The sequence below is a fragment of the Drosophila ficusphila genome, unplaced genomic scaffold (assembly GCF_018152265.1).
Source record: "Drosophila ficusphila isolate 14025-0441.05 unplaced genomic scaffold, ASM1815226v1 contig_712, whole genome shotgun sequence".
NCBI lineage: Eukaryota > Metazoa > Arthropoda > Insecta > Diptera > Drosophilidae > Drosophila > Drosophila ficusphila.
Window position 1 is genome coordinate 118,780 of NW_025064651.1, and position 20,942 is coordinate 139,721.

Consider the following 20,942-nt stretch of genomic DNA (forward strand, 5'->3'; position numbering starts at 1 on the left):
TAATAAGTAAGTTTTATTTACCTGACAAACTCCAGTTTCCCGATCGCAATCGCTGCTTCGACCATTGCAATGACAAGGAGCTGATCTTCCTATCAGATCCTCAATGAAAACACTCTCCACAACAGTGGTGTTGCGCCAACGGTAGAAGGATCTGCCAGGATCCTGACATGAAAGCCCAGAAAATCGTTTAGGGCATCTACAACGTTCAACACCTTTGGCTATCATATTGGTGGAGCCCTGAATATAGATTGCTGCATCCATGTGAACATTTTGCAGACTGAAAACGAGAATTAAAATTGATTATACTAGACAATAAACAGCATACAATTAAAGTAATACAAAGAGGGGTAGCCTTAAATGTAATTCAGTTTGAAGATTATACTTACACAACTTCCTGGAAATCGGCGAAGGCAAAAGCACGGATAAAGATGTGTCGAATATTTTGAAGAGCAGCCATTAGAGTATTTCGATCTACAGCCTGACTGGTGTGATGATACTTCCAAAAGGACTCATGCAACGGCACACGATGGGTAACATTCAGGGAGTATTCAAACTCCTCGTACTCATAGAAATCCAGCAACAATTTGGAGTGGGCATGCAACTGCACCAGGGGATACTGGCCCAAAACATTTCGCTCCAAGGGTTTGTGGGCACCCTCGGTGATCAGAGTGAAGTAGAGAAAGCCACCATAACTGCTAGTTCGATCTCCGTAAAACTGAGGTGGCAGTTGGAAGTACAGCGGATGGTAAAACTGTCCATAGGCTCCAATGGATACATTTCCCGTGGATTTGGGCACCAAACTCAGATCGTTCATGCGCTGGATTTCCGCATCTTCGCGATGGAAACTACTGCCCTCCATTTGAACCACCACAATGTACTCGTAATCCGAACTGGGAACATGCAGTGGTCTTATCTGTTGGATGCTAAGATTCCTTGACTCCGCCATGCGAATGTGACCCCAGGATAGATCACTCTGCTCACATTCACCGGATCTCCCGAAACAGAAGCAGCGAGTGCAACCTTCGGGGTTTAAAGATGATAATCCGAAGGTGCTCTGCATGCAGGTGTCACATTTCAAACCCACTACCAAGGATTTGCAAGGACACTGGCCATTCGAATCGCAGGCAATGGAGCCATCTGACTGGGTGAAGGAACCCTCGGGATCGCAACCACATCTTCTGCACTCCGGATAGCCAAAGTAACCGATGGCGCAGGAGTCGCAATTCCTGCCCGCATATCCTTCGCGGCATTGGCACTGACCATCCGAAGTGGAGCACTGCTGGCCAATGGAGCCAATGTGATCGCACTGGCATTCCCGGCAACCCAAACGCGCTTGCCATCCCCAAGTGCCCGGAACACATTGTCCACAGCCCAATCCTCGAGTGAACTTCGGGCAGATGCAGCGACCATTGTGCGGATCGCAGACTTGACCCTCGGATCTGCAGGCGGAGCAGCGCTGGCATCCCTCGATGCTGAAGCCGTAGAATCCCTCGGTGCACTCGTTGCAGTGCTGACCTCCAACGCCGATCTTGCAGTCGCACTGACCCGTCCACGGGTTGCACTCGTGACCCCTTGACCCGTGCGGATCGCAGCGACAGTCCCGACAACCCTCGCCCGCCGTGAGGTTCCAGTGACCCGCTCGGCACTTGTCGCACCTCCTTCCAGTGACATTGGCAAGACAGGCGCATTGTCCAGTTCGCTTATCGCAATCGGAGGTTACAGATCCAACACTACTGCAGTGACATTCTGAAAGAAAAGAGAAACTTGTTAGTATTTAGTTTAAACAGATTCACTTATTCTAAATAAAATATTTTACTGAAGTCTTTAATAGTGTATAATGGTTTCCTAAATTTATTCTGGATCATTTCACAGTGATCTTTATTTGTCAATGCATCACAATAATATTAATTACTCTTTTTCAAAAGAATATTTTTCGTGACAAAAAATATTCTATCATCAGATTCAGTGTAACGCAAATAGAATCTACTTTTTTTCACGAGTAAAGTTTCGTTTGGAATTCCTTCTTTTTGAGTTATTATCAAAAACAGAATTTATTCTATTCAAATCAAAATGTATTCATCAAATCAATGCTGAAGCAAGATAACAAATATTAATGTTCATCCTGTGAGCTTTCCCTGTCCTGGGTTACTGGGCCACAACTACGTCATTGTCAGTGGCAGCCAGCTAACTGCACCTAAGCGGCCAACCATCAAGTGGTGCACAGTCCCACCAGCTCCTCCACCAGATCCACTAGACCAACTAGACCCACCAGAGCCGCTAGCCAGTTGGTGGGTTTGTGGGTTGCGCGTAGGCAGCGCCCCAAAGTCCGCCCACATTTGCATTGGGTTTCCTATTCGGGCGACAAACGACAAATGCGACGACGGACTCAGCGGACGTTGGACCCCGAAAAAAGCTGTGGGAGACGACGATCTCGGATCTTGGGACTCGGAACAAGCCAGACAAGTCTGCCAGGCACTCGAGTATGTGGACAAGCAGCAGGCACATACGAAAATAAATTCATTCATAAATCCGGTAAAACCAACGCAAAAAACACTTTTCAAATTGATTGCACGATCTAAAAAAAAGCCAAAACTAAAATATAGACAAAAAGTGCATGCAAAATTGGAAGAGAGTTGGGATAGTGAAAAAGCGAATATATAATACCCTATCCCATCCTAAAATAATAGAAACTTGTATTTATAAAATTGATGCATTGTAAAACCAATTTCATAAAACTTTACAATTAGTTAATTGGTTACTAAAGATTTGATGTCGAGTTTTTTAAAGAAAATACAACTTATAATAAAATTGTAAGTCCAAATTACATTTTTAACAATTTTAAGTCCCTACAAAGCCTGTAACAAATAGGCTATGATCAGATCTTAGGGTATACCAATTGTAAGTATGGAAATATGAACAAGCTTAGCACGCGACAAGATAGGATAGGTGATAGTAGATCCACTCCGAAGTTGCTCCCAAGATTTTAGGGGGATGCGGAGGGCAGGAAGCTGCGCCTTAAGGCACTTGGCATATGGCTGAGTCTTGAGGATTGGAGACTGACTGTAGTGCAGCTAGCTGTCAAGTGCTTGCCAGCGAGTTCGGGGGATTTGCATTTTCATGAATGAAATGAGTGGCGAGCGAAAGGCCTACGACTCCTTCAGCTTCAGACGAAGCCACCAATAAAAAGTTCAATTAACTGACGCCATTCAGTTGTTTTTGCCTCGGCAAATGATGTCATTAAAGTTTACAATGGGAATCACGACTCTTCGCCTGCTCCTTCATCATTTCGATGCTTTAGTTGAAAATGCGTTTGTCATGGTACAGTTTGAGAGTCACTTGCACACCCACTGAAGATTTATTGCGTGGGTCTTGAGTCGGTTTTCTCTGGTCGGTTGTTAGTCTCCCGGGCCTTTGGTTTTATTGACAATTTTGTTTTCTTTGATTTTTTATTAATGAGCACGTTTTGTTTGTTTCGCTGTTTTAGTTTCTCTGTAGTTTACTGTGCCGATCTGTAGACGGGACCGGTGGTCAGAAATCTCGTGTGTGGGCCGTCTTAAGAGTACTTCCGTTCGCTTAACGGTTTCTCGACTCGAATGTGCGTAAAATTTTTAGGGTTCCACTTCACATTTGCATAGGCGGTTAAGTTTGAGATTGATGGATTGCCGTTTGCCTTGTCAGTTGGGAATAGCACAATAAATCGCGTCCCCATTTCCTTCTTTTATTTCTGTATCTAATTGTATAAACATCAAATCAAGCTACTGCCATTAGTCTCACTTCTTTTGTGGCCTTGGAACTTGTCATTTTCACGGCACAACATGGCGTATACACAATGCGACTACCAATACTCAAGTTGTCTGGCCATTCAACGCGGTCACAAATCAAATGCAATGCAATAAATTAACAATCACATACTAATAATTCTGAAAATACCAATGAATTGACAGTTTAATTGCAAAGTCGCTTGCATTTGAGCGCTACCAAAAAAAAAATAAAAGACTGGACGAATTGCAGAAAAATGTAAGTGCTCTAAGCTCACTTGTTGAGCTTCAATTTGGAGCACGTGTTTTGTTGGCAACATACCTTGTGTTACTCGCAACACGACAAAATATTGATTAAATGATTTATGACTTTGGTTCGGACAACGCTGCGCATACGCAATGTCTGCTGGCAAAGAATTGTAACAAAAAGCCCCGATGGATGTCAATCAGTTATCATAAATCTTAAATCACCACAAGTGGTAAAAATAAGAGAAAATATTAAATACACTTAAGAAATAAATTTAACGAATTTTAATCTAATACTTTGATCCTAAGTAGCATTAAAAATCATATTGATTGATTCAAACATAATCATTAAAATATCTTTATACAATTACCCAAACACTTCTCAGTTTCACAAAAAAATATCAATAAACGAATGTAATAACGATTGCAATTCGATATTTCCACAAATAATCAAGCGGCAATTAAGCGTCTGTAGGCAACTGCGATAAAAATCAGCTGGCAACACGCTGGCTGACTGACTGCATAAATAAATGAATCAATGAACGAATGAATGAGCGAATGAGTTCCATTCAATTGAGTGATTGACTCACTGACCAACTGACTCTACCGACGATTTCTATACATATACTCGTATATAAATGTGTACATAAATTGACATTTAAAATGTCCGAAATGATGGATACAAACGTAGTTAGTTGGCTTTTGTTGCCTTGTTAGCCGCCCACTGTTGACCCAAATTTAAAGCGAAGGAGAGAGTAATTGGCTGAGTGGCGGGGGAAATGGAGTGTGGGACGGGGGAGGACCACCCGGCTAAAAGTCGTTCCGAATTTCGTTATTTTTTCCTCCTTCTTTTTAGCCTTAGTTAATTAACCCGTTTGCATAAATTTTTGGCCCGGGCCACCACCGGCGGAAGACGAAGACTCGACTATGAAATCCTGAACCAGTTCTGCCCCGTCGACCGGCTGTCGGGACATTATTTATGCTTTCTTTGATCGAACTCGGCCCGGCACGTCATAATAGTCGCAATCCCAGCCGCCTCCCCACCGAAAATGGCCACCTCGATTGTTTTCGTGCCCGTCGTAAATTAATCGAGTATTAAGTTGGCCAGGAAATTGTATTTGACTCCTCAATGGCCACGTTCTGGCCCCCACTTACACCACCGCCCCCTTTGGTAATGGCTGGGTGTATTTGAGAAAATAATAGAAAAATTAATTATAGCATTTTGTTTGTTATAATAAATGGTTTTCGAGTGTCTTGCGGTCGATGGTGTTTGGATCAACGGAGCCTGATAAGTGGCGGCGTCTATAAAGTGGCCACATTAAGACCGATCTTGTATGCAATTTATACAACAAAAAAAAAAAAAATAGAAAAAAATAAGCCGCATTGGCTTTGCTGACTTCATTGCGAATTGAGTTGGCCAGATGTGAAAATCGTGTTGCAGATTATTGTGGCAGTGCTATTATTAAATCGTTTAACCAAATGAACGGAAGCGGAAGCTTCGTTAATCGAGATGTATTCGATGGAAATTTTGTTCTTAATGTATATCTTTTGTTCTTAAAAGAAAATCTCTAGAATCAATCAAAGTACCGGAAGGATGGTTATAAATCATGGAAAACTACAATATTAATATGATGAAGATAAAAAGATCTATAAGCAATATTAGAGTGTAAAACTTCGCATTACCTCATATTGAATGTGCTTTTATCTTTGCCATATAAACAATTGTGTAGGCAAGAAAAATGGCAACAAACGATCTTAAGATACTACCGACACACGGAGCAATAAAGCGAACAAAAATAAACAAAATCACTTGAGGCACACGATCCCAAAATGTTTGCGCAAATATTTTTAATTTGCTAGCATTTCGAACCGTCGAGTCTTCAAATGATGTGCCGAAAGCAGATTTGAATTTTTAAGTCAAAAACTAATGTGCATAAATTGGCACGCACAAAGCTTTTAGCAAAAAAAAAAAAAAAGGAAACGGTGACAAAACCGCTTTTGGTATACTCTATAAATTTTCTTTCAAAAAGCCAAAGAAAACTTTGAATCCAGTTTTTCCACAAGAACAGTTTACATATAATTTATCACGTTAGCTAATAAATTTTGTTATCTTTAAAAATAACCAAAACACCAACGCTTGACTCAAACAATAAACTATATTAGAAAGAATTGGTGCTTGATGAGGTGTGTCTTGAAATTTGTGTGCAGATCGGTTTTCATAGCCATGCGAGTGTGACATTTGCAAAATGTTTTTCATATTTTCATATCCACATTTGCCGCTGCCGTGCCTTTAGCAAGCCACTATTGCAATCTATTTTGACTGGGACTTGTTATTTATGTTTCCTGCAGTTGCAAAAACGTTTTCTTTTTTGCTGTTCGCAATTTACAATATTTTCGGCGGCTCGCTCATTAGTCAATGACATGCTAAAAATGGCGAGAAATATTTTTGGCACATTTAAATGCAAATTAATGTGCCATTCATTTGCGCTCACACCAATCCATCATGCAGCGGATAGTTTGACAAGCACTGGCAAAGGTCACTGCGTCACGGATTGACGACCGCCTCTTCATTCTGCGGATTGCAAAATCTCGAATATGAACACCGGAAAATGTACATGTGGGTAATACCAAAGTTTATGGTACGGAAAATTGTGCCCGCATAAGCGAATTTGCATATGGAGATTAAATATGTACGGGTTAATAAATTGTATGGCCACTTGCCACCTGTCTTAAAACCACCGCATGACCGAAAAAAAGAAGTGCAGCTGGTGACTTCAGTAAAAACAAGTATGTAATAAAATATAAAAGTTAAAAGTGGAATAATAGTTTTTCGCTTACAACTATATCAGTTGACCGAGATACAAGGCCATAAGAAATAAATGGCAACGATGAATAAATAAGAAAAAACGATTTAACATCAATGAATATGATTTCGAGATTTCCCGGGGTGTTTTTCAATCGCACATCGTAAATGAATCGCAAGGAAGCGATCCAATCCGACTGGTTGCATCTTTCGAACAACTTTCACACTCCAGATTTGCAATTCGCATCTGCGCCAACAGCTTCTCACGTATTTAGCCGAACTATCTCCACATGCAATAAAACCGTCAAATTGAATTTTATTTCAATTAACAAAACTATTTGCCGCCCCTTGGCTTCCTCCTCCACACGACTGATCAAAAATAAAACGAGGTACATTCAATAAATTTTGCACGCTATAAAAAATTGTTGTTTTTTTGTTTTTTGTTGGTTGGTTTGCCCAGCAGCATTTTCAATTTGGTCATAGGAAAAACAATTCCCAGGCGTCTGGACTTTCAGTGCGGCTTAAATATTTGATGGCTGCGGCTTTTAAAATTAGAAATACATGTCGCTAATAAAGATAAGGATTAGTTCGACAGGCCTTCCATACAATACTACGAGGGTGGTTCGAATTCGGGCCTTAAAAGTTAATTAAAAATAGCTGGAAGTGCAGCCCAGCTGTAATTAAAATTCGACTGCAATTAGCCGAAAACACATTAATGTAGCTACACTCTTTTTTGATTACTGGCTTTTTTGAAGGGGGCGGAAGTCTTTTTTGGGTAAAGTTGTGTAATTAAAAAGATTGTGTTAATGTCAAAATGTTCGCTGTAAGAAACAATGATTTTTCGAACATTTTTATGAAATGTTTAAGTAAAAGAGACGGGGTAAATGACGTCAATGACCTGCTTAAAATAATGATTAGGTTAAATTAAAATTTGTTCATTTTTTCAGATTTATTAAAAGTATTTTAAAAGTGGCAGAAATCTCTTTGTTAAAGTTGAACCATTAAAGTAATTATGGTAGTGTTTTTTTAGGTCTAACCAAATGTGTTTTTAGGAAGTGAATGGCTTGAAGTAGTTATTTTAAATGTATCTGTTCCACATTATAAATAACTTCAATGAAGGTATTTTATCCCCCGCAAGGGTATTTAATCGGTTTGTTTAAATATATTTTTGGGATCGCTTGGATTACTGTTCATATTTTGACACCGTGTGTCATGTAACAGTAACTGGCCTCAGTTTAATGCCGGTTTTCGGTGTTGGTGTTGAAGTTGAAGCTGATGCTGTTTTGCCGGCCTGTGGAAACACACACGCCCGTGGACACTCCCACATACTGGGGCTGACATACAGGTAACTTTGCATGTCCCATGTAAGCGAACCGCCCCAGACAGCCAGGCAACCCAGAGCCGTGTCTTTTTTTTGGGGATCCGGAGACCCAGAGACGTGAACACACCCATTTTCGGAGAGCTGGGCAGGATCAGAGGAGCAGGAGGAGAAGGCGGGGTGGTGCTTTTGGGGCAGGAGCAGTCAAGCGATCTCGGCCAAGTGACAGGAAATGCAATTTGAGTGCGCTAAACTTTTGACTGCGTTTAGCTTTTGATAGGCGAAAGTACACAAGTCTATTGGAAGTAATACACATGTGATTTTCAGTTCTCCTTTTCTTTTTCTTTTTTTTTTTTTTTTTTTTTTTTTGGTATTTTTTGGTGTTGGTTTTTGGTGGGTGTAGCCGTTACGGTGGGCGTAATCGAAGTGATATATCTTTGAGTTTAATTGGAATTGCTTAATTAAGCGCGCAATTTTGTTTCATGCCATTAGAAGCGGTAATCAAAGTTGATTGAGGTCAAAGTTGGAAGGGTGGGATAGATATCTTGGATACAATAAGGTACGAAAATATGGAGCTTTTATTTTGAATGGATTATTTTAAAATAGCTCAAAGCACTCAATATTAAGATATCATCTTATTCGAAATAATATGAAAAGGTTGAGACGAAGTAATGGGTTATACTTTTGGATTTACATATTCTTACAAAGTAGGGATCTGAGACTTTGTATTTTATTTTTAAAATATCTCTTTAATGTCTTCGGTCTTAAGATTTTCTCACATTGACACTTTCTCTGAATTCCAGACTCCCTTATTTCTTCTATCTATGGGGAAATCTCCCCCAGTTCCTCTGTCAGTTGAGCAAACTTAAGCACATGTTATGTGCCAACTTCTTGCCTGCTTCGTCTGGGGAAAAGTTGCCGTATCATTTAAACTGCCGCTTCGTTGTTTACGCATCGGCACAAACAATAACAGAGGCGCAGACAGATGCAGATAATTTACAGATACAAATTCAGATACTGAAACGGCGACGGCAACAAAATCATTTGAAGTGCATAGATCAAAGTGACCGAAGAGGCGCCAGGAAAAGAGTGTTGATACTGCGGGATTTCTCTGTTGGCCCTCTCCGCCTTTTTGGCCGTTTGTTTTGGGCCTGGCCGATAGTCTCTGACCTCAGACAACCTGGCACACGTTGTGGGAGACTTGTTTTCAAATCAAAATTGCCAAATAAATATGAAAAACGTGACTCTGCGTTGAAGTCTGAAAACACTCGCTGGACTTTTAAGCTCGTAAACTATTTCTGTGAAATGAAGGTGCCCCTTGGAAAGATTAAATAGTGAAATTTACCTTTGTCACTTTTTAATTTTCTCTCTTATTAACCTCAATTCCCGTTTGAGAAACCACAAAAGCCAGCTGTTTAATTTTGTAATGGGTCTTGAAAGATTAAATAGTGAAATTTACCTTTGTCACTTTTTTTTTTCTCTTATTAACCTCAATTCCCGTTTGAGAAACCACAAAAGCCAGCTGTCTGGGGTTTCGTATTTCCGGTCTTTAACCCAGCTTTTAAATGGAAATTGATTTATTGCGTTTTCCCCTTTGTATGGTTTACTAATTAGACATTTATTGTACATTTAAATATTAAATCAAGCTTTAAATACTTTTAAATATTTAAAAGCAATTTATATATACTCGATTTTATTTGCCGTTGACGCAACATTTTCCTTTATAAAATTTTTCTTTAAGATATTTATGAGAGTCTTTGCTGTTGCAAAATTAATGCTTAATTTAAGCGTCAGAAAAATAATTTGCTTGCATTTTTTCGATCTGCCCAGCCGTTGGCAAGGAGCCAAAAAAAAGGCACGAAACTTGTTTTCCATAATCAGATTTAATAAAAATTGAATAATAAACACAATCAGGCGTGCAATCGGGTATGAAAAAATGTCTGCAAACTGCCGTAATATTTTGCCTTAATGTTTTTTAACACCCAGAAGCTGGCTACCCAAAAACGTGTCCAAAAATTTGGGAATTAATGTTTTTCAATGAGATAAACGAATACGGTGAGATAAAAGTAGTAGTATTTTTGGGAAAGGTTGTTGAACTTGGAATTTTGCCATTTAAGTTTTAAGGCTGCGAAGGTATAAAAATGTTTTTGGTAATCAGTGAGGTTTCGTATTACTTTGTGAGTATTCTGTTTTGCAAACTCCCATGAGCGAGTAATTTATAAATATTTTTCAATTTATTTTGCAACAGCGTATATTAACCATTTCCAGTTAGAGATTTCTTAACTCAAAGTTCAGGTACCACACACAAAGCAAATGGCCCTCGACCAATTGAACTTTAATCCATAAATTTCAACAATTGACTGCCGTGGGCCCTACAAATTGTGAGGCAAGGCAGCTTAATGTCGGCCTGAAATTGCGTCTGAGCCGACAAGATTGACACTTGCATTTGTCATTCGGCTCATTTGCTTGTTTGTTGTAAAGGTTTGTTTATCCGTCCATTTGCTTCGCTAACAACAAGTTTTGTTACAGTATTTCTCTAGCTCCAAACTCCGAACCTCTTTCCCTCTCGATTAGGCTTTTTGTTTTTTCCTGTTTTCTGTTTATGTTTTTTTGGTGATTTTTTTTCCTGTGATTTTGGGCTTTATGTGCAATTAGCGAGCGCATTGTTTGTTTTTTTTTTGTGTGGCACGTTTCATTGTAATTAAAAAATCGACGACCAGATTTGACTTGGCCAGTTCCATGCTCCCCATTCCTCCATTAGAAACGCCAGGTAGGTGTTCATTGTGGTTTCCAGTCCGTCCCTCAATTTCCATTCCAGTCTTTCTGTCTTTTGGCGCTGGAAGATCTAAGACACTGAAAATGTCAATATTTGCTGCTGCTAACCAGCCAGTTGATTTCTGTTTCGGCCCATGTTTGTTGCTTGCTCATGGGTTTATGTTAATGACTGTGTGAGATTCTGATGCGGTTTGCATTCACCAGGGGGAGTCTGGGTGGCGGTGTGGAAAACCACTGACCGGAAAATAATCTAGGTCGCAAGAGCTAAACGTTCCCAGTTTCCAAAAAAAAAAAAAGCTTTAAGTCAATCTTGCTAGTTTGAATAAGCAAGTCTTTTAAGCAAACAATTTGTTTAAAATGTACACTTGAAACAAATCAAAAAACAGAAGATACCTTTGCATTAATATGCAATACATGCATGCTGTCTAATACCAATTGATTGATTAATCTGCAGAAAATTTGTGGCATTCAAGGCCTGAATAAATCACTCATTCATAATTTCTGAATAATAATTGATGAACTCTCGATTAACTGACAAGTCGCAAATTTGCATAGTTCGCTTGGTGTTGTGGCGTTTGAAAATCAAATGGAATAAGCCCCACTTGGCATCGGATCAAAATGCGGGGAGAATGTCATCAGAGCCTCCTGCTGGGCGCCACTTTACACACCAATAACCAAAAATGGCCTAAAGGCGGACAAAAGTGGCCAACTGGCTCGCTTCGGCGTCTGTTTCTCCGGTTCGCTACACATAATGCCAGATTCGTGCTGGTTTGGGGCCATGTCTGGATCGGGGATGCCATGGCTCTCCTCTCCAAAATGCTAATTGAACGAAAAGCCGACCAGGCAGGCGCCAAATGCGTGTGTCCACCACCAGGAACAATCTATCAATGTGCAGTAGCCGCACTAAAGTTTTCGCAAAATATTTTTCCCCACCAGCTTATGGTTTTTAAAGTGTGTGTAAATTGATTTGCTTGCAAATTTGTTGAGTGATTGCATAAGCACAACCAAAAAAAAACCAAATGAATTGGGAAGAGAAAATCAATAAATTGCGGCAGGAGCCAAAAAAATTAAATCGAACATTTTCTCAATTGATTTTTCCTCACCACTTTTCAGCCAACTGCATTTGCAAAATATATGATTTTTTTGAACGAGTTTTAAAACTTTTTAGAGGCAACCACTTGGTTAATTTATTTTGTAAAGAGCCTGTCAACTGATTCGGAGCACGAACTTGCCTAATACTTGACCATTAACATCAACCAACTGTGAAAAACAACTTGCAATCAAAATATTTGTGTATACATTGGGAATATTGACACTTGGTAATGATAAGGAAAATGTTTGACAAGTCGTTGATTGTATTTTCTTAATGGGATTTATTTATGTTTGCGTATCAGCCTAAGTACTCAACTTTTGAAAGTGATGAGAAATAAATAGGCAGTGAGACAAGTACAAAAGTGTTCAGAAAAGTTTTCCAAATATTGATTAGATTCCATTTTGTAAGTTTTATTTTGTTATTTCAGGGAAGAAATTACGAAGTTTTTAATCCTGGCAGATGCGTTGCATTAAAACTAGTCATAAATAATGTACAATGACTTTATTAAAGTATTCTCTTGGTTCGAAAACTGCTATCCAATCTTTATAGCTTTCTAGCAATCCTTTTAACACCTTTCGAGCATTATTGTCCATTTATATTTGTGTAATTACAGGGAAGCAAAGATGAAGTTGTAAATCCTGGCAAGCAAGTTTATTTTTAAACTAATCGTAAATGGTTTGAAATAACTTAATCAAAGTATTCCCTTGGCTCAACAAAGAAACTGGTATTGGATCTTTAAAGCTTTATAGCCTTATAGCAATCCTCTCTGACACCTTTCGCATCCCGCTGCTGCTCACCAAAATTGAAGTCAATTGCTTTGACCAATTAGGCAGGCTTTCTATGCGCACCGCCGCTGGGGGTAATTATTGGACAAGGCGATGAAGGCGCCAGTCGCTGACTTGGCATCCATTTAACCACATTAAATGCCATAAACTGCTGTGAATGCAGTTTTTATTAGCGTAATTAACACCTTTTGGCCGGCCTATTTGGCCCCACTCTCTCTCTATCCTTCTCCCCTTCCTTCTGCCGGCAATTTAATGGCGAGGGAATCGCGAACCTGGCGAGGATTTGCTTACCACGTTGCCTGGGGCGCGGGGTCGTTGTGGATCGCAGCGGTATAAAGTGCTGCTGTTGCGTATATACTGGCATTCCCGATCCGGATAGAAGGCCCGGCGGACAGGGCGGTATTGCCCCCAGGTTGCTGTATACCAAAATGTTTTGGCCCGGCTGGATGAGAAGATGTTGCTGCTGCTGCTGTTGTTGCTGCTGGGTAAGGTTCCCCAGCAATGTTCGTTGCTGCTGCTGCTGCTGTTGCTGGTGATAGTAGGCTGGTACTATGGCAAATCCAGGCTGTTGCCTTTGCTGCGGGCGTGGTGTTACGGCAATAACATGCACTTGTTGCTGCTGTTGCTGCTGCTGCTGCTGTTGGGTTATTTGCCCACCGGCAACATGTTGCTGCTGTTGCTGTTGCTGCTGGAAGCTGGAGTGCAGGTGGGTGTGATAGTTGAAGGGCTGCTGCTGGTGGGGCATCTTTGGTATCAGTGTTGTTGTCGTCGCCGAGACACTTGCCACCGTTGTGGTGCGTGTTGCATGTGTGGCATTCCGTCGATACGGTTGCAAACGCAATTTTCTCCTTCTGGCCAAGCTTGAATTTCGATTTTGTTGACCCGGATGAAACTTGCGACGCAGTTTTCGACGTCCTGGCGTTAAGGTTGTGGCGGCAGTAACCGATGCGAATGTCACCGCTCCCGTTCCCGTTCCCGTTCCCGTTCCCGTTGCCATTCCCGTACCGCTCGCGGTGGCCGTTGCACTTGCCGTTGCCGTTTGGATAATTTCATTGAATTGCCTGCTTATATTGATATTTACACTGCTATTTACACTGGTTCGGTGATGTTGCTGCAGCATATTGCCCTCGGGCACTCCATGTTGCTGCTGCTGTCTGTGCTGTTGCTGTTGTTGCGGATGTTGCTGCTGTTGCTGTTGCAACGTTTGCGTTATGCAGACTAGATAGACGCATAAGTGCAACAGCTTTGTTGTTATACTTCGACGGGGCCTCACTTCTCCTGCCCGCAGATGTTTTTGTAATTTACGTGGCTTTATTGACGCGTCTGACATTTTGACAGTTCGTTTGTCAGACGCTGACATTTTCTATTGTTTGGGCGAGCTTGGGCGATTTTTCCAAATTAGTATTTAATCATTTTCAATGAAGCTTATTACGGTTGCCTGTCATTTCGATTGTGGTTTTACACGGCACTTAAAAAATTTGGTTAGCACGAAACGTTTAAAAAATTAATTTAATGTATTAAAGCACTTAACAAAAGTTGCAATATTTTGGTAAAGTTTTTTACTTTCGCAGTTAATGTTCAAAACTAACGACTTCTCTAAAAACTTTTTAGGAATTGCCTGGACTTTTTGTCTTAAAAAATGGTTTAGAAACAATTTTGGCTGCCACGTTGCAAAAGTTAATTTACCAGCTGGTGATAAATGTTTATTTAAGAGATTAAACCTTTGACAATTTGTAAATAAACAAATAACAATTCACAGTTTCAGTTCATTCACAGATGTGTTGATGTGGGGTCTGCAAGCTAATAAGTAAAGACAAACAAAAATAGCACAGTCTTTCAACGAATGTGTTACAATTTTCAGAACTCTCTGGTGTGTTTATTTGCTCACAAATTCAAGTAACGCATAAACATCTTTCGTAATTTTTTGGCCCATTCCCAGTGGGAGTTCTATGCAAAAATGGGTCGCTTTTAACTGATGCAAAATATTCGAGATACAAGGAAGCATTAACCCAAACAAAAATATAGCTGGGAATACGACATAAATTTGCTGGGTAAATCCCATAAACTTCTAGTTGAAAACTTCATTATAAAAGGGATCGGATCGAACCGACCAGAGATCTCTATAATTCTGTTGCGGGCACTGAAGCATCCGCTAGATGAAATAAATATTTTCCAGGAAACCCAGCTGCAAACAAATTCGCATTCAGACTATACACACACGAGCAGATAAAACTATAAACGAAACGAACAAACTGAAGAACCTACAGATGGACTGGAGTAAAGGAAGCCAATTTGAAATCGTGATGTAATAAATTTTCAAAGCGAAATATAAAAAAAGTTAAGCTGTGAATAACAAAATGCCTGTGGATTTTTTTTTTTCGAAATTGTATTGTTGATCTATAAAAAGCCAACACACACAAATGACGCAAACTGAAATCCACTGATGAATAGTGGATCGTAAATAATCAAATATCGAACTGACAAATAGCGAAATGGACAATCCATAGCTTCAACCCAGAGCCACCTCAGCTTACTTTATAAATCCACAAGTGGAAAATTAGTTGAAAAGGCAACACAATTCAAATAAGTGAACAAGTTTTTGTTTTCCTTTGAAATTTGGCGGCTTATGGTTATTTGATCTTTTTTTTCTACTCTTCTGAACAAACCCCACCGAAAAAAAGAGCTACATTTTTTCATAATTTTTGTTTTCTTTGGGCATCTTCCGCTTTTTTGAGGTTTCTTAGTCATTGTCAGAGTCTGGGCTTTTTATTTGTTTTTCGGCTTTGTGTTGCTGGTCATTTTTTGAGAAGCCTCTTGGCTACCTAATTTAAATTTCTCACATTACAATTAAATTTGAAGAAAACTTGTTCAAAAGCTTCGACTCTTTGACCGTTTTACGAGTACCTGGGCCGTTTACCTTTCGGCGTAAATTTGAGTGCCATGGCATTCCACATCTGACAGTTTAGTGCCAAATTAATGTAAAATTTTTCAAAAAATGTCAGAACTGTGTGCGTATATAATTATTTCTCAAATTGGACCTAATTGAATGTGACGGGCGGGCCACGACCAGTTTTTCGAACGGTAAGACTCCAATACTTTCTGACATGGGTTGGTCCTTGGTTTCGAGGGAAGTGAAGGGATCCAAATATGTGGGTAAGACACATCAAGGAAGTTATGCAATACTTAGAAGGAATATCAAGTAATGATGCCAAAGAATTTGGTTAACCAGCACAACTAGATTTATTTTTAAGAATGATTTAAGCTAAGCAAATATTTCTTTAATAAGATTCGAAGATATTCCTAAAGCTTTCTTGTTTGGAAAACAAGTTTAAATTATAGCGTTCATTAAGCTAATGACGAAAAATGAAAAATACAGGTATTTAGAAAGATATTCTTGATCTGAAAAGCTATTAACACTGATTATCACTATTGATGGGCTTAAATGATGTAGCAATAGATCAGCGATCACTATTCAATTGATTAAGGAACCTAATAATCAGTTCACTATGTTAGCCCCATTTCCGCGACCTAATTTAATGTTGTAGGAAACCTTTCCCCAAACCACCTGCTAATTGGCTATGCATATATGAATGTCCTACATCATTTCACAATCAAAGTAGAAAAAAAGCAACAAACAGCTGTCCAATATAAATGTAAACTCATAAACAAAAACACAAACTAGCTTCCTCATTCTGCACGAGTTAAATTGTTGAAAAAATAAATATTTCAAAAGGTTAGTTTATGACTGAACATGAAGTAAATATGTTTGCTGATCTGGAAGTCCGCGGGGCTCTACGTCAAGTCATTAACACATTTCAAATTTACGGAGTGAAAAAACGAAATCGAAACTCAATAAACAATTCAATTGCAATTATGCAATAAAGATTGGAAAAACGAAGAGCGAAGAGCAAAGGAAACGGAGCCATTTCTATCTGCAAATCAACATGTGGCCGTGTCCAGTTGAGAGGAGACTGATCAAACGGGTCAGCGGGTGGTTGCTCCAGTGGCTGAGCTCTGGAAAATATTCAAATACTCCATGGCACTTTTACACTTTTCTCTGTTTGCTTTCTGGACTCTGAAGATGAAGGCGTTAAATGATGAGTTTCCCCCGGTGGTTTTAAGCCTGTTGGCGGCTTTTTGTGGTGTGAATTATGAACACTTGGACATGTGCGAAGTGTTCAACAGATTCTAAAGTGGGTTACATTTAATGAAGATGTAAGAGGCCAGATGAAAACTAAGTCGCGAGCAGGTGAAAAAAAAAATAAATAAAGAGAATGCGGAAGGCTTTCTTTTGGTTAACCAAAAAGTGAGAATTAAATATAAGGAATTGCACAGCAGGAAAGGTTTAAAGACAACATGAAAATGCTTTTAAGCTTCCTGTGGAATTTTATTGAATTTATAAAATGGGAGCCTTACTTAAGATTCCTTTTTAAGAAATTCATTCATTTAAACAACACAGAAGCAAAGTGTCAGTTCGCATTACCAAATTTAGCTAACAACCAAATTAGTAAAGTGTAGAAATTCGATATTCGGTTCTGGCTCCTCGTTTTATCCTCTAGAAAATCAGTCAAGTGTTAAGACGACCCGCCGCCTAATTACGTAGAATTGTCACGTCTAATTAGAACACATACGAAGGAGCCGAGTCCGACTGACACTTTCCAGGCGCTCATTGTCAAGATAAATGCGAAGAGATACGAAATGTTTTACTAACAAAGTTGCGGTGGCAATCAACTGGGCAAAACGGGTTTCCACACCACACGTAACATTAAATTTTGGGCTTAGACCAAGAAAAATTGCAATGCATTTGGCCAGGGGGAGCGAAACTGGGAGGTGGACAAGCCCAGTAGCTACGCATGCAATGGGTGAAAAATAAAAAAAAAATGAGAGGGGGGAAAAAAAAAGGAAAATAGAAATAATGAACCGACATAAGAAATGACTTAATCGCTGGCGGCTTGTTAACCCCAGCCTTAAGGCCCGACTCCTGATAAATACGTGGGGTCTTTCGGCGGGGGAATGGGGGTTGCCTGGTCTTTAAGTAGCTGCACAAATAAAGATTTACGGCAATTTACTTGAAGGCCTCAACCCATGACTGCTAGCCAATAATTTCTGAGGCCCCCAAAACGCGAATCGTTTGCAGATTATATGTCTGAGTCGCTTCAACCATGGAGAGTGGGGATAAAGACAGCTGGGTGACGAGGAAAAACCAAGTGGGGAAAGGGGAAAGGATGTGGGGGACCACCGTCAGCGCCTTTGAGGAATTGCATAATTATAGCATTTTCCGGCCGGCCAATGACTGCTTCATCCACATTCCTCCTTTTTTCCCGGCCTAGGTCCACATTAATTTGTTTAACATTCTCCTTCCCCTTTAACTTTAACGCAATCGATTGTTTGTACATAATCTATGGGATATTCTCCAGGAAGGTGTGGTTAACAACTATTAATGTTGGCCAGACAAATTAAAAAAAATTAAGGAAATCCTTTGTTGAATTTAAAAAATATATAGAAGCACGTTTCGTTCTTTTTTACTTTTGTTTTTATATAAAGTGTTTAAATTCTAAACAAATTCTTGTAATAAATGCAAATCATATAACTGGGATAAAACAGATTATTCCCTATAGATTCAGAGCATTTGATTTTCCCTATAACAAAGACGATTTACCACGGTTCTGTTTTTGCTTTTTTTTTGCCATTTTCTACCCTAGGGCAGCATTTAAGTCTCTTTCACGAGAGACTGAAGAGAAACCAATATTTGTACATTGTAAATGCCTGATACTGATCTTGATTGTTAAGATCGCACACAGCATGATCGGAAAGCTGGCTTTCCTGGAGAGCCGGCACACTGGCTGGATGGCTAAGTTCGTCTAGTACAGAGTTCAACTTAGCTGCATTGTTTAACTTTGACTTTGACTTTGTGTCAGTTTATGCCTCTTGCGATAACAATCAGTGATCGTGGCTAAGAGGGCTTTTTGTGTGGATTGAGGATTCCAGCCTAGTCTTGTGATTAATCGTGTGTGTCGTGGGCTCTGGGACCTTTCCCATGGAGCGTAGAAAGTGGCACTCATATGCATATTACAGACTGACCCAGTCAATGTGCCACGGCACTTGTGCAGCTTGATTGCACTTGTCCCGATTGACTGACCACCAGATGCCAACTTTCAAACTCCCATCTGCCTGGCCGCACTTGAGTAAACAATTGAAAACTGGATTATAAATGTGCCAAATGCACGGCTTGTTCGAGATCACAAGATGATCTGCCAGTGGAAAAAACAAAATGTGTGTGTTCGATAACCCCAAACTGATCAGCAATTAAGATTTATGTGATTGCCACAGCTTTTGTGGGAGGTCCTCTGATCGATTCGAGTGCGATATGATCAAGGAATTTAAAGCAATCACTTGAAGAGAAACGAAAAAAGTTCGGGATTTATGGCCTTTTAAAGAAAAAGTTTGGGGAACAGCAAACTCAATTCAAAAAAAGAAAAACAAAAAAGGTCTAAACAAAATTTAAAAAACGTAAATAAGTTCCAATAATCAGTATTATTTTTGGAATAGTAAAACTACTATGTTGAGAACCTAAATGTTTTTTTTAGCTGCAATCAAAGTTAGGTGATTGTACACATGAATTCTGAACAAACACAAATGATCAATGCGCAACTTATGATTACCACCCAGGAATCAAATCACAGGGTACAAAAACTTCGATTTCCCGCAGGCCTTTCTTGATGTTTGGTATGCCAATTTAAGCATTTTTCGTTTGTGGTTTCTCTCTCTCTGGTTTTTGCTTGATCTTTGATCTACAATTTGAAACGCCGAACAAGAGTCTTGCAGGGCGGCCGTTAGATCGAACCCGATGCGATCTTTTATTAAGGGAGTAGGAACTTGTTTTTGCTGCCGCGGTTCGAGACTTTTGGTTGGGAAGACAATGCCAGGCGCCGTCGCTTTCAAGTTCAATGCGATCCGAAGCGATGACGACTGAGATCCTCCAGATCGATCGAGGAGCGGGTCTAATTGGGTCAGCCGGTCTTCAAACTCAGAGCCGTTTAATTGGATTACCGCCTTTTGATTATGGCTCGCTCTACCAGTGTGTTCTTATTTTTGGCAACACGCGCCGGTTTCTCAAAGTTGACTCACTGATCGTAAATACAAAATACAAATGGGCGTGAGCTTTGCAATTGTAGAACTATACACATTTGAATGAGGTAACGGCCTGGCCTATGTTTAAAAAGTAACATTCCACATTTATCATTAAACAAACACCCTTTGATCACCATTCCCCTTATTCAGTATCTCTGAGTGCGAAGTGATGGAAAAACTCATCTTGAGAGGGAAAAGCGTCTTGTAAATGTTATCTTCAGCTTGGCAAACAGAGTTTCTCAGACAAAAGGCAACTACTGTGAATGTTTCCGGGGAAAGGGAGATGAAGAGGAACAGCGGCAGCAGATGGAAATAAAAGGGGGCCAAAATGAGTGGCCCCAGGTTGCAACTCTATTAGCATTCCCAGAACCAGAAACAAGAAAGTCCACGGCTGCTCATCCATAAATCTGCTCGATGCTCTCAGCACTGCATCCCATTAATCATCATGATGTCCCAGTCCAATCATCACTTGCAAGACCAGCGGCTTTATGCTACCAACGAATATAGGAATACCGAATATGTGGACCTCTGGGGCGTTCGCTAATGAGTTATGGCTCTTTGTGGCTTTGCGTAATCAGTTCGGCTATTAACCGTCCACTCACTGATTTTGTACTTTTAATTAAGCAGCTTTTATTGCCGTCCAAAGGGGAGGTGTCTCTTTAGCCTGGCTAACTCATCTCGCCAGCTGGTTATTAAAATTAAAGCCCATCTGCTGGTAATTACATATGTAAATCCATAAAAGCAGAGGCGTCTAATATAACGAGATGTTGCCTTGGGCACCCTAAATCAAAATCTTGAACCTTCAAAATGCTAAAAGGGCTATTTTAGAGAAGCTTTGACTAAAAGAAAAAAACTAGGGTTGGGAACTTATTTAAGCTTTATAACAAGAGCTCAAAACTTCACAATTATTCATTAATTTATTTTTAGAAACTCAAGCCTAACAAAATCTCTTTTAATTGAATTAGAATTATTACCAGCAAATAAAAACTTTCAACATCAAAATATTGCAACTTTAACAAATTTGATTTAGTTT

At 39.8% G+C, this 20,942-nt stretch overlaps 1 protein-coding gene across 4 annotated transcripts in view; it reads right to left on the reverse strand.

Moving 5' to 3' along the window:
* LOC108090040 (laminin subunit alpha-1) overlaps positions 1-20,942 on the reverse strand; it is a 68,267-nt gene that overhangs the window by 7,407 nt on the left and 39,918 nt on the right. For 2 of the 4 annotated variants that reach the window (XM_017188538.2, XM_017188540.2), the window contains exons 5-6: positions 387-1,746; positions 22-277 (exon numbers count right to left, since the gene is read on the reverse strand). In XM_017188538.2, coding sequence (XP_017044027.1) covers positions 22-277; positions 387-1,746 — 1,616 coding nt within the window. Of the gene's footprint in view, positions 1-21; positions 278-386; positions 1,747-13,069; positions 14,311-20,942 lie in introns of those variants that run through there. The other 2 variants (XM_017188541.2, XM_043208813.1) reach the window with 2 other exon arrangements.